This window comes from Drosophila subpulchrella, unplaced genomic scaffold (assembly GCF_014743375.2).
Source record: "Drosophila subpulchrella strain 33 F10 #4 breed RU33 unplaced genomic scaffold, RU_Dsub_v1.1 Primary Assembly Seq64, whole genome shotgun sequence".
Lineage (NCBI taxonomy): Eukaryota > Metazoa > Arthropoda > Insecta > Diptera > Drosophilidae > Drosophila > Drosophila subpulchrella.
In genome coordinates, this window is record NW_023665700.1 from 271941 (window position 1) to 298072 (window position 26132).

Consider the following 26132-nt stretch of genomic DNA (forward strand, 5'->3'; position numbering starts at 1 on the left):
CAACCTTGGGTTGGGATTTTTTAAAAGAAAGTAAATGCATTTTTAATCAAACTTAGAATGAACTTTAATCAAATATATAATTTCCATTTTGTTCGATAACCTTTTACCATATTCCCGGCAAATTTTGTATTCCACGCTCATAGAACTTCTGGCCTTTTTCTGCAAAAAACTGAACCAAGTGCGATTTTATAGCCTCATCATTGCCGAAAGTTTTACCATTTAAGGAGTTCTGCAAAGATCGAAATAAATGGTAGTCTGATGGTGCAAGGTCAGGGCTATATGGTGGATGCATCAAAACTTCCCAGCCAAGCTGTCCCAGTTTTTGCCGGGTCATCAAAGATGTTTGTGGTCTGGCGTTGTCATGATGGAAAATGACACCTTTACGATTGATCAATTCCGGCCGTTTCTCGTTGATGGCTGCATTCAATTTGTCCAGTTGTTGACAGTAAAAATCCGAATTAATCGTTTGGTTCCTTGGAAGCAGCTCAAAATATACCACACCCTTCCAATCCCACCAAATAGACAGCATAACCTTCTTTTGGTGGATATCAGCCTTTGAAGTGGCTTGAGCTGGTTCACCATGCTTGGACCATGGTCTTTTCGATTAACGTTGTTGTAAACAATCCATTTTTCATCTCCAGTTATGATTCGCTTTAAAAATGGATCGAATTCAATGCGTTTAAGATGCATATCACAAACGTTGATTCGGTTTGTTAAATGAATTTCTTTCAATTCATGTGGTACACAAATATCAAGCTTTTTCACCAGTCCAAGACTTTGTATGTGATAATGAACGGTTGATTTTGGTATATTTAACTTTTCTCCTATCTCACGCTCAGTTACATGACGATCCAATTCGATTAATGCTTTGATTTGGTCATCATCAACTTCATTTGGCCGACCTGAACGTGGCTCATCTTTAAGTGAAAAATCTCCAGAACGGAATTTGCGAAACCAATTTTGACACTGTCTTTCTTTTAAGGCTTTATCACCATACACATCACGTAACTTTTTAGCAACTATCTCTGCGCTTTTTCCTTTACGGAAATAATAAAGTAAAATATGACGAAAATGCTCTTTTGTGGACTCCATATTAAAAAGAGCGCCAATCAAACAAATGTAAACAAAATTACGCGCACTTTTTTTCTAAAGCAAGCTAATAGTGACAGCTAATAACTGACAAAAGAAAGAATGCAATTACAGAGTCACAAGCAGTTAAAAAAATTATAAACGCCGACTATATGAAAAACCGCAATTACTTTTTAAGCAACCCAAGGTTGTCGAAAAAGTAATTGCGGATTTTTTAGAAGAAAGTAAATGCATTTTTAATCAAACTTAGAATGAACTTTAATCAAATATATAATTTCCATTTTGTTCGATAACCTTTGCCATCTTCCCGGCAAATTTTGTATTCCACGCTCATAGAACTTCTGCCCTTTATCTGCAAAAAACTGAACCAAGTGCGATTTTATAGCCTCATCATTGCCGAAAGTTTTACCATTTAAGGAGTTCTGCAAAGATCGAAATAAATGGTAGTCTGATGGTGCAAGGTCAGGGCTATATGGTGGATGCATCAAAACTTCCCAGCCAAGCTGTCCCAGTTTTTGCCGGGTCATCAAAGATGTGTGTGGTCTGGCGTTATCATGATGGAAAATGACACCTTTACGATTGAACAATTCTGGCCGTTTCTCGTTGATGGCTGCATTCAATTTGTCCAGTTGTTGACAGTAAACATCCGAATTAATCGTTTGGTTCCTTGGAAGCAGCTCAAAATATACCACACCCTTCCAATCCCACCAAACAGACAGCATAACCTTCTTTTGGTGGATATCAGCCTTTGAAGTGGTTTGAGCTGGTTCACCATGCTTGGACCATGATCGTTTTCGATTAACGTTATTGTAAACAATCCATTTTTCATCTCCAGTTATGATTCGCTTTAAAAATGGATCGAATTCATTGCGTTTAAGATGCATATCACAAACGTTGATTCGGTTTGTTAAATGAATTTCTTTCAATTCATGTGGTACACAAATATCAAGCTTTTTCACCAGTCCAAGACTTTGTATGTGATAATGAACGGTTGATTTTGGTATATTTAACTTCTCTCCTATCTCACTCTCAGTTACATGACGATCCAATTCGATTAATGCTTTGATTTGGTCATCATCAACTTCATTTGGCCGACCTGAACGTGGCTCATCTTTAAGTGAAAAATCTCCAGAACGGAATTTGCGAAACCAATTTTGACACTGTCTTTCTTTTAAGGCTTTATCACCATACACATCACGTAACTTTTTAGCAACTATCTCTGCGCTTTTTCCTTTACGGAAATAATAAAGTAAAATATGACGAAAATGCTCTTTTGTGGACTCCATATTAAAAAGGGCGCCAATCAAACAAATGTAAACAAAATTACGCGCACTTTTTTTCTAAAGCAAGCTAATAGTGACAGCTAATAACTGACAAAAGAAAGAATGCAATTACAGAGTCACAAGCAGTTAAAAAAATTATAAACGCCGACTATATGAAAAACAGCAATTACTTTTTGAGCAACCCAAGGTTGCCCAAAAAGTAATTGCGGATTTTTTAGAAGAAAGTAAATGCATTTTTAATCAAACTTAGAATGAACTTTAATCAAATATATAATTTCCATTTTGTTCGATAACCTTTTGCCATCTTCCCGGCAAATTTTGTATTCCACGCTCATAGAACTTCTGCCCTTTATCTGCAAAAAACTGAACCAAGTGCGATTTTATAGCCTCATCATTGCCGAAAGTTTTACCATTTAAGGAGTTCTGCAAAGATCGAAATAAATGGTAGTCTGATGGTGCAAGGTCAGGGCTATATGGTGGATGCATCAAAACTTCCCAGCCAAGCTGTCCCAGTTTTTGCCGGGTCATCAAAGATGTGTGTGGTCTGGCGTTATCATGATGGAAAATGACACCTTTACGATTGAACAATTCTGGCCGTTTCTCGTTGATGGCTGCATTCAATTTGTCCAGTTGTTGACAGTAAACATCCGAATTAATCGTTTGGTTCCTTGGAAGCAGCTCAAAATATACCACACCCTTCCAATCCCACCAAACAGACAGCATAACCTTCTTTTGGTGGATATCAGCCTTTGAAGTGATTTGAGCTGGTTCACCATGCTTGGACCATGATCGTTTTCGATTAACGTTATTGTAAACAATCAATTTTTCATCTCCAGTTATGATTCGCTTTAAAAATGGATCAAATTCATTGCGTTTAAGATGCATATCACAAACGTTGATTCGGTTTGTTAAATGAATTTCTTTCAATTCATGTGGTACCCAAATATCAAGCTTTTTCACCAGTCCAAGACTTTGTATGTGATAATGAACGGTTGATTTTGGTATATTTAACTTCCCTCCTATCTCACGCTCAGTTACATGACGATCCAATTCGATTAATGTTTTGATTTGGTCATCATCAACTTCATTTGGCCGACCTGAACGTGGCTCATCTTTAAGTGAAAAATCTCCAGAACGGAATTTGCGAAACCAATTTTGACACTGTCTTTCTTTTAAGGCTTTATCACCATACACATCACGTAACTTTTTAGCAACTCTCTCTGCGCTTTTTCCTTTACGGAAATAATAATGTAAAATATGACGAAAATGCTCTTTTGTGGACTCCATATTAAAAAGGGCGCCAATCAAACAAATGTAAACAAAATTACGCGCACTTCTTTTCTAAAGCAAGCTAATAGTGACAGCTAATAACTGACAAAAGAAAGAATGCAATTACAGAGTCACAAGCAGTTAAAAAAATTATAAACGCCGACTATATGAAAAATCCGCAATTACTTTTTGGGCAACCCAAGGTTGCCCAAAAAGTAATTGCGGATTTTTTAAAAGAAAGTAAATGCATTTTTAATCAAACTTAGAGTGAACTTTAATCAAATATATAATTTCCATTTTGTTCGATAACCTTTGCCATCTTCCCGGCAAATTTTGTATTCCACGCTCATAGAACTTCTGGCCTTTATCTGCAAAAAACTGAACCAAGTGCGATTTTATAGCCTCATCATTGCCGAAAGTTTTACCATTTAAGGAGTTCTGCAAAGATCGAAATAAATGGTAGTCTGATGGTGCAAGGTCAGGGCTATATGGTGGATGCATCAAAACTTCCCAGCCAAGCTGTCCCAGTTTTTGCCGGGTCATCAAAGATGTGTGTGGTCTGGCGTTGTCATGATGGAAAATGACACCTTTACGATTGATCAATTCTGGCCGTTTCTCGTTGATGGCTGCATTCAATTTGTCCAGTTGTTGACAGTAAACATCCGAATTAATCGTTTGGTTCCTTGGAAGCAGCTCAAAATATACCACACCCTTCCAATCCCACCAAACAGACAGCATAACCTTCTTTTGGTGGATATCAGCCTTTGAAGTGGTTTGAGCTGGTTCACCATGCTTGGACCATGATCGTTTTCGATTAACGTTATTGTAAACAATCCATTTTTCATCTCCAGTTATGATTCGCTTTAAAAATGGATCGAATTCATTGCGTTTAAGATGCATATCACAAACGTTGATTCGGTTTGTTAAATGAATTTCTTTCAATTCATGTGGTACCCACATATCAAGCTTTTTCACCAGTCCAAGACTTTGCATGTGATAATGAACGGTTGATTTTGGTATATTTAACTTCTCTCCTATCTCACGCTCAGTTACATGACGATCCAATTCGATTAATGCTTTGATACGGTCATCATCAACTTCATTTGACCGACCTGAACGTGGCTCATCTTTAAGTGAAAAATCTCCAGAACGGAATTTGCGAAACCAATTTTGACACTGTCTTTCTTTTAAGGCTTTATCACCATACACATCACGCAACTTTTTAGCAACTTTCTGCGCTTTTTCCTTTACGGAAATAATAAAGTAAAATATGACGAAAATGCTCTTTTGTGGACTCCATATTAAAAAGGGCGCCAATCAAACAAATGTAAACAAAATTACGCGCACTTTTTTTCTAAAGCAAGCTAATAGTGACAGCTAATAACTGACAAAAGAAAGAATGCAATTACAGAGTCACAAGCAGCTAAAAAAATTATAAACGCCGACTATATGAAAAATCCGCAATTACTTTTTGGGCAACCCAAGGTTGCCCAAAAAGTAATTGCGGATTTTTTAAAAGAAAGTAAATGCATTTTTAATTAAACTTAGAATGAACTTTAATCAAATATATAATTTCCATTTTGTTCGATAACCTTTTGCCATCTTCCCGGCCAATTTTGTATTCCACGCTCATAGAACTTCTGGCCTTTATCTGCAAAAAACTGAACCAAGTGCGATTTTATAGCCTCATCATTGCCGAAAGTTTTACCATTTAAGGAGTTCTGCAAAGATCGAAATAAATGGTAGTCTGATGGTGCAAGGTCAGGGCTATAAGGTGGATGCATCAAAACTTCCCAGCCAAGCTGTCCCAGTTTTTGCCGGGTCATCAAAGATGTGTGTGGTCTGGCGTTGTCATGATGGAAAATGACACCTTTACGATTGATCAATTCTGGCCGTTTCTCGTTGATGGCTGCATTCAATTTGTCCAGTTGTTGACAGTAAACATCCGAATTAATCGTTTGGTTCCTTGGAAGCAGCTCAAAATATACCACACCCTTCCAATCCCACCAAACAGACAGCACAACCTTCTTTTGGTGGATATCAGCCTTTGAAGTGGCTTGAGCTGGTTCACCATGCTTGGACCATGATCGTTTTCGATTAACGTTATTGTAAACAATCCATTTTTCATCTCCAGTTATGATTCGCTTTAAAAATGGATCGAATTCATTGCGTTTAAGATGCATATCACAAACGTTGATTCGGTTTGTTAAATGAATTTCTTTCAATTCATGTGGTACCCACATATCAAGCTTTTTCACCAGTCCAAGACTTTGTATGTGATAATGAACGGTTGATTTTGGTATATTTAACTTCTCTCCTATCTCACGCTCAGTTACATGACGATCCAATTCGATTAATGCTTTGATTTGGTCATAATCAACTTCATTTGGCCGACCTGAACGTGGCTCATCTTTAAGTGAAAAATCTCCAGAACGGAATTTGCGAAACCAATTTTGACACTGTCTTTCTTTTAAGGCTTTATCACTATACACATCACGTAACTTTTTAGCAACTCTCTCTGCGCTTTTTCCTTTACGGAAATAATAAAGTAAAATATGACGAAAATGCTCTTTTGTGGACTCCATATTAAAAAGGGCGCCAATCAAACAAATGTAAACAAAATTACGCGCACTTTTTTTCTAAAGCAAGCTAATAGTGATAGCTAATAACTGACAAAAGAAAGAATGCAATTACAGAGTCACAAGCAGTTAAAAATATTATAAACGCCGACTATATGAAAAATCCGCAATTACTTTTTGGGCAACCCAATATATAACAAGTAGAAGGAAGCGTTTCCGAGTCGATCTAGCCATGTCCTCTGTCTGTCCGTCCGTATGAACGCTGAGATCTCGGAAACTACAAAAGCTAGAAAGTTGGGACTTGGCATGGGATTTCAGATTTCGATTCCGTAGCCTTGTATGCAGCGAAAGCTTGTTACGCGAATATGCCACGCCCACTCTAACGCCCACAAACCGCCCAAACCTGTGGCGCCCACAATTTGCATGCTAGAAACAAAATTTTAGCTTAAATAGTCTCATCAATACCTATTGATTGACCCAAAAAAAGTTTGCCACGCCCATAACGCCTTAATCTTTCTACCGCCCACATAACAATATATTGAGATCGCGGGTAGGTGAAGCATTTTAATCTCGCTTTGCTGCCCGAATATCTTCATCTCCCTTTGGTCTATTTAGCTGAGTACCGGGTATCTGATAGTCGAGTTACTCGACTGTAACTTTCTTCCTTGTTTAATTTAGGGTTGTGGTATACACCCTTGCAGAGGGTATACCAGTAAGAAGTTTGCAACGCTTCCTGCAAATTAAAAAATTCTTTATACCGGAGAAAAAAAGGTTGCTATCAACAATCATAACGAAGCTTTAATTATTTTCCCATTAATATTCCCATCTTTATTTAAATAATGATATCCCTAAGAGAAGAACATAATATGTCTAAAAACACCGAAGTTATAGTTCTTCAAACAAAAGATTCCATTATTTTTTCGATTATTTCTATTGGAGCAAACGATATGGTTGTGCGATATTAAAAAAATTTGTATTCGAAATTCTGAAATATTAAAATAATGATATTTCCAAGAGTATAAGTTAATATGTCAAAAAACACAAAAGTTCACATTTTTTTTACATATTTTTAAAAATAGTTTTTTGATCATTCCAATGGAAGTTAAACGATATAGATGTCCGATCCGGCTCGTTCAGACTTAAAATTGTACCTGCAATATAAATTAGACTTTTTGAAAGGTATCACCCCAGTAGCATCAAAACTGAGAGAGTTGCTTGCGTAGAAATAGCATATAAAAAAAAACTAAAAATATAAGCAAAACGATTTTTGAAAAAAAAATTTTTGCATTAATAAATGTTCCTTTCCAAGTCTAGGAAAAAAGTTCAAAAAGTAGATTTAAAAAAAGTAATTTTTAATAAGTACAGAATGGGTTAAAAAAAGTATTGTTTTATTTAAATGAAATTTAAATGACCTTTCCATTGATGTCAAAATATACATGATGTAAGTTCAAATGATGAGTATGCTTAACTTTTGTTTTGTGTTAATACTTTTGACCACCCCTGTATTGTTTGGTTGTAACATTTTAATGAACGGTCCGATTTGAATAATTTTTGGGATGTAGATGGGAATTGATAATTCGAACAAATACTTATTTAAATATTTACAGAATATTAAAGAACGTTGGCGCTGGGCTGGTCTTGGCGTTAAGGGCGATTGTGAGCGTTAGAGTGGGCGTGGCACCCTGCTGAAAGAAACTTGCGCTGTGCAGGACTCCCAAGAATCTACATGCCAAGTCCCAACTATCTAGCTTTTATAGTTTCAGCGCTCATACGGACGGTCAGTCGGTCTGATGGTCAAACGGGCGGACGGAAAGACCGACATAGCTAGATCAGCTAATGATCGTGATAAGGAATATATATACTCTTTGGGCGGAAACACTTCCTTCTTCCTGTAACATACTTTCCTACGAATGTAGTACACTCTTTTACTATACGAGTAGCGGGTATAAAAATGATAGAATACTGCTACTGCTACGAAATCGAAATTCTATGTAGCATAGCAGTGGCACAAGGCTTGAAACCTCATTCTATTGATACTGTTACAATACAATTAATTTGACAGGGAACAAAGCCCTGAGCACATGGGGTGCGACCCCAAAAACAATGGTTTTAACCAAAGTATAGCGATTATTTTTTAAACATTGATCAAACATTGCCACAAAGCTAACAACATTGCTTCAAAACTGACTTCAAAGTAAAAAACACTTCTCCCACAAATAAGTGTCAAAGATAAATCGATAAAAAAAATATCGAAGAAAATGTCGTGCAAAAGGAAAAACATTTTGATCCAGTGGATGAAAAGGTTGTAAAGTTTAAACTGTGCTAAAAAGTGATGATACAAGACTAGACAAATAATCTTAAGAAACATAAGTTAAACATACACAAGATGAATCAAGAAGTAGAGAAAGGACGAGATGATTAAATTTTGGGAGGACTCAAGTTTGACTCCATCTTGGAGTTATTCGAGTTTCCAATCAAAATTTCACGATCTTTAAGAGGACGTTTTTTGAAGCCGATTTTCACGAAATCCTTTAACTTACTTTTTGCTCTTATGGATTGGGCTAGGGGACCATGATGGAAATAGACATTAACCTTTTTATAGAGATAACGATAAATTACTTTTAGAGAATGGGGTATACTAATAATATAAGTGTAAACAAATTTATGAAATTATAACATGATTCCAGGGCCATGAGGGAGATTCGAGCTTACTCACAGCGACAGCGCATTAACCGGGCCGGGAGGAGACCGGCAACACCCGGAATACCATTGCCCCAGACATCTACACTTCGGTCCCGCCGGCACCTGGCCAACATGCTGATCGCATCGGCAGTTATCTTCATAGCCTGCTGGTCCCCACACGTCTTTTGCATCTTCTACAAAAACTTCGGCAGCATGCAGCAGTGCAGCCAGATCTCCGTTCACTTAAGCCTCTTGCTGGGTGAGTCAAGTCCCCTCGTGGAACGGGACCAGGAGCACTCACTTACCAACGAATCTTTCTCAGGCTACTTCTACTCGGCCATCAGTCCGGTGATCTACTGGGCCCTGAACCACCATTCGCTTCGACAATCTCCTTGCGCGCCCATCATCCGACTGCGCTCCATGCAAAACTTCCTGAGGTCGCGCTTCCGGACGTACACCGCCCCGCCACCTCCATCGTCCACCAACGAGGCAGCCTTGGGTGCCTTCAACCCTAAGCTGATCAAGCTGACACCAAAACATTATAGAGCTCAGGACTCTTCGCATTATTTCTACTAGTGTGATACTAAACTAATCTTTATACCGTTATATACGCGCATACATAATATATTTTTATCTACGCCCTCCCATAATGTCTGATACAAAAGCTTAAGCCCAACCCAAACCAACGGAACTATGCCACTAGTTTGCATTAACTACTGTGGTGTATATAAAATACATACATATATTGTATATAGTACCGTACATAGCAGTTTTAGTTTACGCTTACACGATGTTGTGCGCCTAAGCTATACGATGAAGACAACAAAGGCAAAAGGTTTATTTTGTGAAACAACATTTTTTTTTTAAATTGATTACATGGGAGAAGGGATTTTCAAACAAGAAAGGAAGAACTTTGGCACGCCGTTGCCGTGGGAGCATCGTATGTACACAGCTATCCGATTTTTAGAAAACTAAACTAATTATAAAAATTGTAAGTTAATGTTCTACTTCAATTTACTACCGTGTATGTTTACCAAAAACAAAATTTAACGGTCTATGTATTCGTTCCTATGGCAGCTATATGACGAAGTCGTCCGATTTGATTTAAATTTTATTCGAATTCTGAAATATTAATAGTAACTGTAAAACGAATTTTTCAAAATCGTTTTGCTTATATTTTTTACGATTTTTAATTTTGCTTAGTTCAAAATTCTTAAATATTTTAATAATGATAACCGAAGTTGAAATTAAAAAAAAAGCCCCATATTTTTCGATTATTCCTATGTGAGCCATAGGATATAGTTGTCCGTTATTTCTAAAATCTCATTCGAAATTCTAAAATATTAAAAGAATGATATTACGGCATAGCGTCATACGCCGTCATCCGCCGACATAATTCCGCCCAGTACATTTGGTCCGCAAACTTATGTCGTTTTTTCTGGCGAAATTATGTCGCTGCTGAACGTCATAAGATCTCGCGAAATTATGTCGTTTAAAAATTACTTGTGGCAAATTTATGTCGTTTTAAGCATACACATAACATACATAATTTCGGCGTTCTCAAACGTCAAAGGATCGCGCAAAATTATGTCGTTTTAAAACGGCGGAGTTAAATCGGCGAAATTAAGTCGTTACCCCTTTGATCATTCCTACGGGAGCTATAAGATATAGTGTCCGATCCGGCTCGTTCCGACTTGAATACAACCGCAATAGAAATAAGAAGGAAGGTTTCATCCCGGCAGCTTTAAAACTGGACTAGGTTGCTTAGAAAAGGAAACACGGACAGACGGACACGGCTAGATTGGATCGTCAGTGATGCTGACCAAGACTATATATACTTTATGGGGTCGGAAACGTATCCTTCACTACGTTGCAAACTTCTGACTGAAATCATTATACCCTCTGCAAGGGTATACAAATGCTAGAATACTGCTACTGCTATGTAGCATAGCATATAGCAGTAGCAGAACGCTTGAAATCTCATTCTATTGCTACTGTTAAAATACAAATGATTTGACTCTCGAAGCATAGCTCGATGTTTCCACTTTGGGAACACTCAAGTTCGACAAGAAAAAGACTTTTAAGGTAGAGATTAACAAGAAGCAGCTGATTCGGTCATACATTGGACTCATTACAGAAAACAACTTACTATTAAACATACTCGATTCTAAAAACATTAGCAACATTATTTAACCCATATGCCAAGCCAACAAATAGAAAATCGGATCTACTTTCACATTTCTAGTAGGATAAGTGGCTTGCAATAAGTATAATTAAGTGTAACTCTGCTATGAATATGTATATGTAAGTATAACTCTTTGGTGTAATTGTATGGCAATTAGTATTTGAATGTAACGGCTAGCTGTTTAATAGTCGTTAGCATCTAAAAGTATCTTCCGTTGTAAAGTGGCCAACCTGGCAACTCTGCTAAAATGTTAAGTATCGATATTGATCGCAGCCAAATTTAGGTAATCGAATGTACAACCGACGCTGCTTAAACCAGGCAACTGCGAATAAGGGGTGAAAGAGAACGGTCAGGTTTCAATAAAGTCTTTTAATTTGTATATCCGTTTATACTACTATAAACTTCAGAAGTGGTCCTGACGCATAAAATGGATCTAATTGATGCTCAACAGTTTACGGTCGTCCAGCTCAAAAGGTTGTTGGTGGCAATAACCTTGCCGATAACCTTGCCGCTAGTTCGAAGGACATCTGGAAGATGACTTGGGGGAGCATTTCTCTGCTGAGGATGCCTACCCTAGGTCGGAGCTTATTCCTGCAGCAGCTTCAAGGCCCAAGGGAGACGAGTGGGGTGCCGTGGCCGACGGAGTATTGTCGCTACAATAAATACGTGCTGGAATCGAAGCTGGGAAAAAGGAGCTCAAGAACATTATTTTGCAATTAAGAGCCGCGTCGCAAGCAGTTGCCAATGACGTCATCAACAAGGCCGAAAACTGCAACCAAGCAGTGGGCATCGAGGGAGTAAAGCAAGCGGTACAAGACGAAATCTTTGAGGAAGCAGTTGAAAAATACCAAGCACCGATGGAAGTGCTGATATCGATAGCGGCACCGATATCGATGTAAGCAACAGTGTTGAGCAACGACGAGTGGCAGTGGTAAACAAAGGACTAGAATCGCCAAATATGTCACTTTCATTTGCCAAAGAAATCATTATGGATTATGATGGATCTTCTTGTGCGAACATTTGGACCCAACAAGTACGCAACATTGCTGAAGTGTACAACCTAAGCGCAATGGGCAAAGTTGTGTTTATGTAGGAATATAAAAGAGTAAAAGGGTATACTAGATTCGTCGGAAAGTATGTAACAAGTAGAAGGAAGCGTTTCCGAGTCGATCTAGCCATGTCCTATGTCTGTCCGTCCGTATGAACGCTGAGATCTCGGAAACTACAAAAGCTAGAAAGTTGGGACTTGGCATGGGATTTCAGATTTCGATTCCGTAGCCTTGTATGCAGCGAAAGCTTGTTACGCGAATATGCCACGCCCATTCTAACGCCTACAAACCGCCCAAGCCTGTGGCGCCCACAATTATCATGCTAGCAAAAAAATGTTAACTGAAAGGTGTTAGTCTTGTCAATACCTATCGATTGATCCAATAAAAGTTTTCCAAGCCCATTCTAACGCCCACAAACCGCCCAAACCTGTGGCGCCCACAATTTGCATGCTAGAAACAAAATTTTAGCTTAAATTTATTAGTCTCATCAATACCTATTGATTAACCCAAAAAAATTTGCCACGCCCACTCTACGCTTTAATCTTTCTACCGCCCACATAACAATATATTGAGATCGCGGGTAGGTGAAGCATTCTAATCTCGCTTTGCTGCCTGAACATCTTTATCTCCCTTTGGTCTATTTAGCTGAGTACCGGGTATCTGATAGTCGAGTTACTCGACCATAACTTTCTTCCTTGTTTAATTTAGGGTTGTGGTATACACCCTTGCAGAGGGTATAATGATTTCAGTAAGAAGTTTGCAACGCTTCCTGCAACTTAAAAAAAATCTATATACCGGAGATAAAAAGGTTGCTATCAGCAAATATAACGAAGTTTTAATTATTTTCCCATTAATATTCCCATCTTTACTTAAATAATGATATCCCTAAGAGAAAAATATAATATGTCTAAAAACACCGAAGTTATAATTTTTCAAACAAAAAATTCCAATTTTTTTTTCGATTATTCCTACTGGAGCCAAAGGATATAGTTGTACGATATTTAAAAAAAAATTGTATTCGAAATTCTGAAATATTAAAATAATGATATTTCCAAGAGTATTAGTTAACATGTCAAAAAACACAAAAGTTCACATTTTTTTTTTACATATTTTTAAAAATAGTTTTTTGATAATTCCAATGGAAGCTAAAAGATATAGATGTCCGATCCGATTCAGACTCAAATTCTACCTGCAATATAAATAAGACTTCTTGAAAGGTATCATCCCGGTAGCTTCAACACTGAGAGACTTGTTTGCGTAGAAATATCATATAAAACAAGGAAGAACGCTATAGTCGAAGGGAAATGGAGATATGCAAACAGCAAATCGAGATTGAAATGCGCCACCTATCGGCGGTAGACAGATTTAAGCGTTATGGGCGTTAGTGTGGGCGTGGCAATTTTTTGGGTCAATCGATAGGTCAATCGATAGGTCAATCGATAGGTATTGACGAGACCAATACAGTTCAGTTAAAATTTTGTATCTAGCATGAAAATTGTGGGCGCCACAGACTTGGGCGGTTTGTGGGTGTGAGAGTGGGCGTGGCATATTTGCGTAACAAACTTGCGCTGCGCACAAGGCTACGGAATCTAAATCTGAGATCCCAATTCTCTATCATTGATAGTTTCCGAGATATCCACGTTCATATTTGCGATTTTTTGAAGTTTGTGGGCGGTTTGTGGGCGGTTTGTGGGCGTAAAAGTGGGCGTGGCAAACTTTTTTTTTTATCAATCAATAGGTATTGATGAGAACAATACATTTCAGTTAAAATTTTTATTCTAGCATCAAAACTTTAGGAGCCGCAGTTTTGGGCGGTTTGTGTGCGTTAGAGTTGCCGTGGCGCTGCGTAAGAAGCTCAGGAATCTGCACGCCAAATCTCAATAGCCTAGCTCTTATAGTTTCCGAGATCTCAGCGTTCATCCGGACGGACAGACAGACGGACAGACGGTCAGACGGACAGACGGACATGGCTAGATCGACTCAGCTAGTGATCCTGATCAAGAATATATATACTTTATGGGGTCGGAAACGCTTCCTTCTGCCTGTTACATACTTTCCGACGAATCTAGTATACCCTTTTACTCTACGAGTAACGGGTATAAAAACACTTCTCCCACAAATAAGTGTCAAAGAGAAATCGATAAAAAAATATTGAAGAAAATGTCCTGCAAAAGGAAAACATTTTGATCTAGTGGATGAAAAGGTTGTAAGGTTTAAACTGTGCTAAAAAGTGATGATAAAAGACTAGACAAATAATCTTAAGAAACATATGTTAAGCATACACAAGATGAATAAAGAAGTAGAGGAAGGACGAGATGATTAAGTTTTGGGAGGACTCAAGTTTGACTCCAACTTGGAGTTATTCGAGTTTCCAATCAAAATTGGGACCATGATGGAAATAGACATTACCCTTTTTATAGAGATAACGATAATTTTACCTTTAGAGAATGGGGCATACTAATAATATAAGTGTAAACAAATTTATGAAATTATAACATGATTCCAGGGCCATGAGGGAGATTCGAGCTCACTCACAGCGACAGCGCATTAACCGGGCGGGGAGGAGACCGGCAACACCCGGAATACCATTGCCCCAGACATCTACACTTCGGTCCCGCCGGCACCTGGCCAACATGCTGATCGCATCGGCAGTTATCTTCATAGCCTGCTGGTCCCCACACGTCTTTTGCGTCTTCTACAAAAACTTCGGTAGCATGCAGCAGTGCAGCCAGATCTCCGTTTACTTAAGCCTCCTGCTGGGTGAGTCAAATCCCATGGTGGAACGGGACCAGGAACACTCACTTACCAACGAATCTTTCTCAGGCTACTTCTACTCGGCCATCAGTCCGCTGATCTACTGGGCCCTGAACCACCATTCGCTTCGACAATCTCCCTGCGCGCCCATCCTCCGCCTGCGCTCCATGCAAAACTTCCTGAGGTCGCGCTTCCGGACGTACACCGCCCCGCCACCTCCATCGTCCACCAACGAGGCAGCCTTGGGTGCCATCAACCCCAAGCTGATCAAGCTGACACCAAAACAGTATAGAGCTCAGGACTCTTCGCATTATTTCTACTAGTGTGATACTAAACTAATCTTTATACCGTTATATACGCGCATACATAATATATTTTTATCTACGCCCTCCCATACCGGCTGATACAAAAGCTTAAGCCCAATCCAAACCAACGGAACTATGTAACTAGTTGGCATTAACTACTGCGGTGTATATAAAATACATATATTGTATATAGTACCGTACATAGCAGTTTTTGTTTACGCTTACACGATGTTGTGCGCCTAAGCTATACGATGAAGACAACAAAGGCAAAAGGTTTATTTTGTGAAACAAAATTTTTTTTTTAAATTGATTACATGGGAGAAGGATTTTCAAACAAGAAAGGAAGAACTTTGGCACGCCGTTGCCGTGGGAGCATCGTATGTACACAGCTATCCGATTTTTAGAAAACTAAACTAATTATAAAAATTGTAAGTTAATGTTCTACTTCAATTTACTACCGTGTATGTTTACCAAAAACGAAATTTAACGGTCTATGTATTCGTTCCTATGGCAGCTATATGACGAAGTCGTCCGATTTGATTTAAATTTTATTCGAATTCTGAAATATTAATAGTAACTGTAAAACGAATTGTTCAAAATCGTTTTGCTTATATTTTTTACGATTTTTAATTTTGCTTAGTTTAAAATTCTTAAATATTTTAATAATGATAACCGAAGTTGAAATTAAAAAAAAAGCCCCATATTTTTCGATTATTCCTATGTGAGCCATAGGATATAGTTGTCCGTTATTTCTAAAATCTCATTCGAAATTTTAATATATTAAAAGAATGATATTACGGCATAGCGTCATACGCCGTCATCCGCCGACATAATTCCGCCCAGTACATTTGGTCCGCAAACTTATGTCGTTTTTTCTGGCGAAATTATGTCGCTGCTGAACGTCATAAGATCTCGCGAAATTATGTCGTTTAAAAATTACTTGTGGCAAATTTGTGTCGTTTTAAGCATACACATAACATACATAATTTCGGCGTTCTCAAACGTCAAAGGATCGCGCAAAATTATGTCGTTTTAAAACGGCGGAATTAAATCGGCGAAATTAAGTCGTTACCCCTTTGATCATTCCTACGGGAGCTATAAGATATAGTGTCCGATCCGGCTCGTTCCGACTTGAATACAACCGCAATAGAAATAAGAAGGAAGGTTTCATCCCGGCAGCTTTAAAACTGGACTAGGTTGCGTAGAAAAGGAAACACGGACAGACGGACACGGCTAGATTGGATCGTCAGTGATGCTGACCAAGACTATATATACTTTATGGGGTCGGAAACGTATCCTTAACTACGTTGCAAACTTCTGACTGAAATCATTATACCCTCTGCAAGGGTATACAAATGCTAGAATACTGCTACTGCTATGTAGCATAGCATATAGCAGTAGCAGAACGCTTGAAATCTCATTCTATTGCTACTGTTAAAATACAAATGATTTGACTCTCGAAGCATAGCTCGATGTTTCCACTTTGGGAACACTCAAGTTCGACAAGAAAAAGACTTTTAAGGTGGAGATTAACAAGAAGCAGCTGATTCGGTCATACATTGGACTCATTACAGAAAACAACTTACTATTAAACATACTCGATTCTAAAAACATTAGCAACATTATTTAACCCATATGCCAAGCCAACAAATAGAAAATCGGATCTACTTTCACATTTCTAGTAGGATAAGTGGCTTGCAATAAGTATAATTAAGTGTAACTCTGCTATGAATATGTATATGTAAGTATAACTCTTTGGTGTAATTGTATGGCAATTAGTATTTGAATGCAACGGCTAGCTGTTTAATAGTCGTTAGCATCTAAAAGTATCTTCCGTTGTAAAGTGGCCAACCTGGCAACTCTGCTAAAATGTTAAGTATCGATATTGATCGCAGCCAAATTTAGGTAATCGAATGTACAACCGACGCTGCTTAAACCAGGCAACTGCGAATAAGGGGTGAAAGAGAACGGTCAGGTTTCAATAAAGTCTTTTAATTTGTATATCCGTTTATACTACTATAAACTTCAGAAGTGGTCCTGACGCATAAAATGGATCTAATTGATGCTCAACAGTTTACGGTCGTCCAGCTCAAAAGGTTGTTGGTGGCAATAACCTTGCCGATAACCTTGCCGCTAGTTCGAAGGACATCTGGAAGATGACTTGGGGGAGCATTTCTCTGCTGAGGATGCCTACCCTAGGTCGGAGCTTATTCCTGCAGCAGCTTCAAGGCCCAAGGGAGACGAGTGGGGTGCCGTGGCCGACGGAGTATTGTCGCTACAATAAATACGTGCTGGAATCGAAGCTGGGAAAAAGGAGCTCAAGAACATTATTTTGCAAGTAAGAGCCGCGTCGCAAGCAGTTGCCAATGACGTCATCAACAAGGCCGAAAACTGCAACCAAGCAGTGGGCATCGAGGGAGTAAAGCAAGCGGTACAAGACGAAATCTTTGAGGAAGCAGTTGAAAAATACCAAGCACCGATGCAAGTGCTGATATCGATAGCGGCACCGATATCGATGTAAGCAACAGTGTTGAGCAACGACGAGTGGCAGTGGTAAACAAAGGACTAGAATCGCCAAATATGTCACTTTCATTTGCCAAAGAAATCATTATGGATTATGATGGATCTTCTTGTGCAAAAATTTGGACCCAACAAGTACCCAACATTGCTGAAATGTACAACCTGGATGCAGTGTGCATGAAGATGGTGATTGCCGACAAATTTGAAGATTTAAAGTGTTAATCATACCGAAAAGTTCGTGGTGTATTTTGAAGCAAAGACAATGCTAGCAAGCAGCATCAACTTCGAACCTGACGAATTGGTTGACCAGATAGTTGAGGGAATACCAGCACAGAATTTGCGTGATCAAGCCCGGATCCAATGCTTCACAGATCCGATGCAAATTCTTCGTGCGTTTGTTGGTATTCGTTTGGACAAGCCAAAGGAGTCGGTTTCGAAGGAGCTGAACGGGAATAGAAGCGACAACGGAGGATTCTGCTGCTGTAGTTGCAACGCCAGAGGACACATCGCTAAGGATTGTCGAAAGCCAGCTTTGCTTGTGGCAAGATCGGCCACTCGTAGCCCAATGCGAGAAAAGAGAGGGGAATGCTGAAAATAAATATTTAATATATATTTAAATTCATTTTGACAAAATTATATCTCCTATGGGTACAGCATGCATCTTAGAATCTGGCAGTCCAATATCATTGCTTAAAATATCTTTTTTGCCCATGGATGCCCAACTACATGAAATTAAAGAACAATATTTTGGTATAAATAGAAGCCCATAACAAATCTACGGAAAAATTTTATGTTTTGTATTAAAAGCAAAAATAAAATGTTACTTCAATTTCACAGTTGTTTCCAATGAGTCTATGATACATGATGTGGTTTTGGAGAGAAATTTCATGCAAGCTTGCAATTTAAATTTAGATTTAAGAACTTAAAGGATGATCCGGGTATTCCCTAAAATTGAAAAATCAACAGAAACTTTCAGAAATTAGGGTTCGACCCAAAAAGTTCCCTGAAACTATTAGAACTGCTAAGAGGCAGCATCCTATAAGATATCCTTTATTTGTTGTTTTTTACATTAATTAGATGTCAATTTTAAGGCAGATTCAGAGAACGCATAGAGCAGTGCTTCTTAATGTTTAAAAGCAAGATTCAATAATTTGAAAGAACTAAAGATTAAGGCAAAGAATGCTTAAAGTTTATCGATGGTTTGCGACCGAATTTTTGTTTACGCTGTTCTCCATAATAAACATATATTATCTGGCCATGATGACATAATGGATTGCGATATACCCCCTTAAATGATGATGATCAATTTAATTAGCTTCCTGATACGACAGGGAAGGATTCATCTAAGGGAGAGCAAAAACGTCGATTGTTTTATGAAAAAATATTTCAAATTACATATGCAAATTAATTGAGTCCTGAAATGAAATTACAATATGTTAAATTTTTGTTTTCATGTGTAAATATATTTATACCCTTTACACGTAGAGAAAATGGGTATACTAGATTCGTCGGAAAGTATATACCAGGCGGAAGGAAGCGTTTCCGACCCCATAAACTACATATATTCTTGATCAGGATCACTAGCCGAGTCGATCTAGCCATGTCCGTCCGTCCGGATGGACGCTGTGATCTCGGAAACTATAAGCGCTAGGCTATTGGGACTTGGCATGCAGATTCCGGAGCTTCTTACGCAGCGAAAATTTGTTTTGGCAGGGAGCCACGCCCACTTTAACGTCCACAACCGCCCAAAACTGAGGCTCCTACAGTTTTGATGCTAGAATACAAATTTTCACTGAAATGTATTATTCTCAATATCTGTCGATTGACCGGAAAAAAAGTTCGCTCACTTTAACGCACACAAACCGCCCACAAACTTCAAAAAATCGTAAGTATGAACGCGGATATCTCGGTAACTATCAAAGATAGATAATTGGGATTTCAGATTTAGATTCCGTAGCCTTGTACGCAGTACAAGTTCCTTACGCGAATATGCTACGCCCACTGTAACGCCCATAAGCCGCCTAAGCCCGTGGCAACCACAATTTTCATGCTGGAAAAAAATTTTAACTGATATGAATTAGTCTCGTCAAAACCTATCGATTGACCAAAAAAAAAACGTTTGCCACGCCTACTCTAACGCCCATAATGCTTAGATCTGTCTACCGCCCACATAACCATATATTGAGATCACGTGTAGGTGCCGCATTTCAATCTCGCTTTGCTGCTTGCATTACTCCATTTACCTTTGGTCCCTTTAGCTGAGTAACGGGTATCTTATAGTCGAGTAACGGGTATCAGATAGTTGCTCAACTCGGCAACCTTTTCGTAGCCATCTACAAGGTGAGTTCCAAAGTAAAGAGGACTTTTTGAATCTAGCGCCCTCTAGTGTCGCCATCTGTATGTCAACTGGTGCGTTAGAATCTGCTATCGTTTATCGACTTCCAGTAAAAATTTCATGACATTTCATCTATTGGAAGTGAGGTTATTGCGTTTTAAGTGACAGTATGTTTTTGTCATCGGTGCAAAAATGAACTTCGAACAAAGAGCCAACATAAATTTTTTTTTTAAAATTGGTAAAACTTTTACCGAAACGTTTCAATTGATGAAACAAGTTTATGGCGATGATTGCCTATCCCGTAGCAGAGTGCACGAGTGGTTTCAACGTTTTCAAAGTGGTCGTGAGGACATAAATGACGATGAACATGTGGGCCTACCAAAATCCGTGATCACCGAAAATTCCATCGAAACTGTGCGTGAATTCATAAAAAATCAGCCGAAATCATCGTTGAAATTCATGGAAATAGAATTGAACATCTCCAAAACATCGATTTATCCCATTTTGACCGAACATTTGGGCTTAAAAAAGGTGTGTGCACGGTTAGTAGTAGGGAAAGATGGGTTCTGGGACAATTAGCATATTAATGGCCCCAAGCCAGCCCCCCCCCCCCCCCCCTCCCCCCTCATTAACGTATGAGGGTTCTGGGAAAATTAGCATAATCCAATAAATGAAGTGATTTTAATGGACTTTAAACTCATAAAAATGTCACGATCATGTCTATAAAGAGTATACTTAATTGCCCCCATCGCCCCATTATCCCCATGTGACAATATTGACCATGTATCCTTCCCCTCATTATGTGCAATTAATAGTAGGGTGAGAAAGGTCGCACAACCATAGTATCCAAAGGCTGTTATCTTAGAGGAACATATCCGATCATGTTGGGGAAAGATGTGATCACGTACCCTTTTGCCTCATTATCACAGGTGTTGCTGTGCACGTGAGAAAGGTCGCACACCCAAAGTATTCAAAGATGGATATCTTAGAGGAACATATCCGATCATGTTGAGGAATAATATTCTCTACGATTGTAAAATTAATTTAGAAATCAAAAGAACCCCAATAAAATAAATCTCACAAGTTAATGATTCTCAGGTGGGGAATATTTTCAAAAACCCATTTTTATTTCCGCCCCAGAACGTTTAACTGGTAAATTAATATTCTCTACTTTCCACAAATGGGTCATAAACATGTCATAGAAGGGATTCAAGCAAGAGCTACCCGAACATGCGCACCTGTCCATTACCTGACCGCAATAAAAGGGGCACATGCACAAACCTGAAGGCGCACGCTCATTGACAAGCGCAATAAAAGGGAGACATGCACAAGCCTGAAGGCGCACGCTTATTGACAAGATCATGGGCCTCACGCCAACGGCTGACTGCTAGCTCTAATACGTCCCATAATAGGGGTTGAAATCACGACCGCGCAACAACTCGCAAGTTGCCGACATATCTTAGTCAAGGAAATATTTTCCATTCTCCGTACTTGTAATTTTAACTCGAAATAAAAAGTCAGAAGTTTATTTTGTAGCATAATAATACATTTATTCATTTATTTTGGTATTTAGAACATGTTTTATTATATATAGAAATTAATTTTCTGCTTTGATTCCGGCGATTTGCATAGAAGAAGCAGGCGCACGTTTCCGACGTCATTTCTGGATTACAAAATGTAAAGTGTTCACCATAATTCGTAGTTTTGAGATCATGTCCACCTCGATTCATGAACATAGTTTTTGTGTTTAGAAGGTATTGAAAATGCAGACCAATTATCTGTCCTTTAAATTGTTCAATAAATTGGTCAGTTTCCTCATGAAATTTCATTTTGTTAATTTTATTTTCTTGTAGGTCTTTACACATCTAGTCTCAACTTTAAAATGATGTATAGAAATTATTTTATTGTTCTGGAGCTACTTTAAAAAAATGTCAAAATAATGCATGCATTGTTAAGAGCACAAACCCCGCCCTTAAGGTGTGTTTCACAATAGGGAAACCGGTTTCCTTTAAACCTGTTTAATGACGGACAGCCCATTTCCTCGGTATTAATGAGCTGACGACTCCCAAAAAACTTCTGTAGAAATCGTTTCTTTTCCACACCTTTACAAATAATTTGTTTTCCGCTTGTAATTGTCCTTAGATACTTTCGAGTTTGTGGAAAACTATTTTCTCCATCGTTCCAAAAAATGTTGTGATGTGTATTGGTTAACCAAATTGCAGTCTTTCGAGATTTTGTTTTTAGCAAAGTAAAATCATATGGTGGTTCTATTAAAAAACTATTATTCAAGTTTGGATCTTTTTCGAATACAATTCCAATTTCCTTTAGAATAAAATTATTATTATTATCAAAGAAACCTTGAACATCAATCGATACAGTATCTTTCAACATTTTTCTAATGTTAAACAACTCGTTGTACTAGTCCGTTAAATGGGTTATATTCAACTAAATGGTCATGTATGAGGAGACAGTAAGCTTGGGTATTTTCATGACTTGGTGTCTTCAGTTCTATTGAAATTCTCACATCAATAGGACCAGTTTTCACTGATTCGTTTTGATATGAAAGATCAACCACAATAATAGGGGCCTTCAATTTAAATTCATTTGGGCTCAAAAATGGTTGTGACTCACGATTATAGTAACTAGATTGAAATCTTGTATACATTTCATATAGGTGTGCATATTGATTCTTACTAAAATCAACATTTAGATTATCATATGGATATGACTCAGAATTCAAGTGAACTTTCAAGTTTGATAAGTTATTTTTGATAAGTTCTCCATTTAATGTAAATCCAATTATGGCAAATCTTGGTTTTTCGCGGTTAGCCGACAATTTCACATTCCAGCTGTGTTGACTTCCATACCCCAATTTGGGGTTAACATATGAATCCCAACTCCGGAATGCGATTGGTAGGTACACCACTTTTAATAATATCGTACATCTTAATTTTTGCAAAATCGCTCGGAGTTACATGGGGAATTTTCCAGGTTATATTCATCATTTCCAACTTAAAATTGTGTTCATTTCTGGTTTGTTCAAACACATCACCAAGATTCTTAGTTAGCATCAACACTACTTCATGTTTACAATTTAACAAAACTTTTTTATAATCCTCAGCAAATCCCAACAAATTTTTTAATGGTACAGAAAAGTTAAAGTGGGGTCCCGTAGAAATTTCGTCTCCACTGCTCCATCCGGAATTTAATAGATTTTGACTTTGAAGATTATCCAGAGATATATAATTTTTTAGGGTTGTAGTCATACCGACAAATCGTGTTTTATCAATCTCACATCCATTTATTTCGTACTTAATTTCATTTCAAAAAGTAAGCCATACAATTATTTTTAAAAAAAAGTGGTAACATTATCAGTTGTAGGTCCATTCGGTGAATCTTTTCTAATAATTCCTTGAAAATTAAGGTAACTTTCGTGAGGAAGCACGTACAAGTCTTGATTTTGAATAGTAATTCGAATTTCATCGTTTGGTTTAAATGTTTGATTATACGATGAATAAGGTTGAAACTCTTTCTTCGAAATACTCTCATCTGAGTAAACCTTTTCTCGAACATTTTTCCTTTCCATTCATTGTTTTCCTTTCCACCTTTTATATTATACTCGATGCTTTAAGCCTAACAACTTTAAGAATACTTTATTTTTCAAAGTAAGTGAGCTTCTTTTTACTGTTGATCCTCTTTCTATAGTTTTACAATTAGTAATGCTTGGCTGAGGACTTAAGCTACGTCTTTTATTATGAATAATAATTCTATTAACCGAATGTGCATGCGAATCGAAACGTTTTCACCACGTAAATTCACCAAATCACCGTTTTGATCAACTATGCGTATAGATAGTGTGTTTATTTCGTCACAGTTGATTGGTAAATAAATTCGGTTATGGTGTCACTGTCATTTTATACCCAGGCGGAACATTAATGCCAAACTCATGTAATGTATGATTCGGTGTATTATCTACATATGAACCGCTGATTATATTACATTCCAAACGAATCGTTTTAATTTTTAATATGTTCACGGTCTTATCTGATCGACAGGTTTTTGTAGGATGTGGTTCTAGTACTTTTTGATGGAAACCAAACAGTTGTCCAACCTATCTTTCCTTATTAAAGTAAACTGACTCTCGCATGGTAGTTATTTCAACTTGAAGTGTATTATTATTACTTTGAATTTTAAATGTATTTTCAAGGTTATAGTCTTTTAGTTTATTGTAAATGAAATCGGTGATATCATTCAATTCATATGGTCCAGTTGGAATTGTAATAACCTTGTCACCGATGTGGAAGAGGTTATTTTTTTCATCAATATTTGGAATCTAGTTATACATATTAAAATCGACCATTCAATTCGATAGGTGGAAAAAAGTTTGTATTTATAATGGAAATATTTCCATTCAAGGATAATGCAAGTGATCTAGACATATTGAAATCTCTTGATAAACTGTAGCATTGTAAGTATCTAACCGAGCTTTATATTGAAATTACTCCTTAAATCATAATAAATTGATCAAATCCTTTTCTGTATCTTCCGTTATCCATTTCGTTATCCTTGCTAATTAATAGGAATCCGTGCTTGTCCTTCCATAATTTTTGACAAATTTTCACAAATGTTTCATAACTCATATCAAAAATTTGGTATGGGATTGAATAAAACGGAAAAGAAAGGAAGGAAAAAGATATTGAAGAATAAAATGAAGAAGACAAACCTTTCGACTGTATTAATGTTGCTACTAAGACATTAAAAAAACAAAAACTATTAGACATTATGAGTGCAATTAAAGTTGCACGTAAATCAATTCATCAATCAATCGGTTCTAAGAAAAATGTTAAAGTACCTCGTGTAATTAATGTACCCAAAATTGGAGGTTATCTACCAATCGTACCGATCTTGACAGCCCTCAGCGCTCTTGGTAGTTTAGCAAGTGGTAGTGCAGCAATTGCAAAAACAATTAACAATGCGAGAATGGCTAAAGAAGATATGGAGGAGAAAAAACGTCACAACAGGAAAATTGAAAGTGTTGCTGTAGGAGAAGGATTATATCTCAAGCCCTATAGAAAGGGTTATGGTTTCTTTCTTAAGCCCTATAGTAAGGGGAAAGGAACTAAGAAGCGAAAAAACTAATTTCTCTGCTACCCAATAGACCACTATCAAATATAGACATTATACATTTTGCTAAGAAATATATCCCACATTTTAGAGGGGTGTTTATGAGAGATATACTTCCAGAAGCACCAAAAAGTCAGGAGTGTGGTATAGTACACATTGTGTATGGTACACATTGGGTTGCATATAATAAAAATAAAAATAATATACATTATTTCGATAATTTTGGAAGTCTTCAGCCACCTAGAGAAGTTGTGAAATACTTGGGTCATAGAATACAATACAATTACGATAGAGTTCAAGACTTTGATACATACAACTGTGGACACCTGTGCCTCGCTTGTCTACTTTCTTTCGTAGAAGATGTGGAGTCAAAACCGGTATATTTAAATGGTTAATTTACATTTGGGGGGTTGAAAATCTATGTATGGTACGTGTATGTGTGAACTCTGTATAGTCTAAAAAGTGGACCTGCACGCCTTAAAATTCACAGTCTAAGTTTTTACTTCACATCGAACGTCGTCTAGAGGACAAGAAATCATTCTTAACAAAAAACTATAACAGCTCATAACAGATCAAAACAGCTGGTGACCAGCTTGTAACAACTAGTAAACAGCCAGTTAACAGCTACTAAGCAGATAGTAACCATCTAATAACAGCTGCTAAACAGGTAGTAAACATCAAAATACAGCTAAATACAACGTGTAACCACTGTACCAAGTCCAAAAACCTCAACAACCATCATGAATCAGGAAAACCAGCTGAACATTGTAATTAAAAGGTTCAATAAATTTAATAAAAAGACACTGCTAACGAAGACAAGGATGCCTGAAATTGTAAGATTCCCGATCCTCAAGGCGGAGCGCAAAACAACAAAGGTTAGAGAATCTGTTGCTCTCGAGTCGGAGGATCACATCATGTACATGCCGGAAAGGTACACCTCTCTTCAAGATGATATCAT

At 37.7% G+C, this 26132-nt stretch overlaps 1 protein-coding gene across 7 annotated transcripts in view; it reads left to right on the plus strand.

The window, feature by feature from the left end:
* The window catches only part of LOC119562580, a 287979-nt gene extending 270085 nt beyond the window's left edge, over nt 1-17894 (plus strand). For 3 of the 7 annotated variants that reach the window (XM_037875801.1, XM_037875798.1, XM_037875802.1), the window contains 2 exons: nt 8908-9161; nt 9225-10027. In XM_037875801.1, the coding sequence (XP_037731729.1) occupies nt 8908-9161; nt 9225-9478 (508 nt within the window). In that variant the 3' untranslated portion in view covers nt 9479-10027. Of the gene's footprint in view, nt 1-8907; nt 9162-9224; nt 10029-14642; nt 14897-14959 lie in introns of those variants that run through there. The other 4 variants (XR_005221892.1, XM_037875800.1, XM_037875799.1 and 1 more) reach the window with 4 other exon arrangements.
* The last annotated feature ends 8238 nt before the right edge of the window (nt 17895-26132 follow it).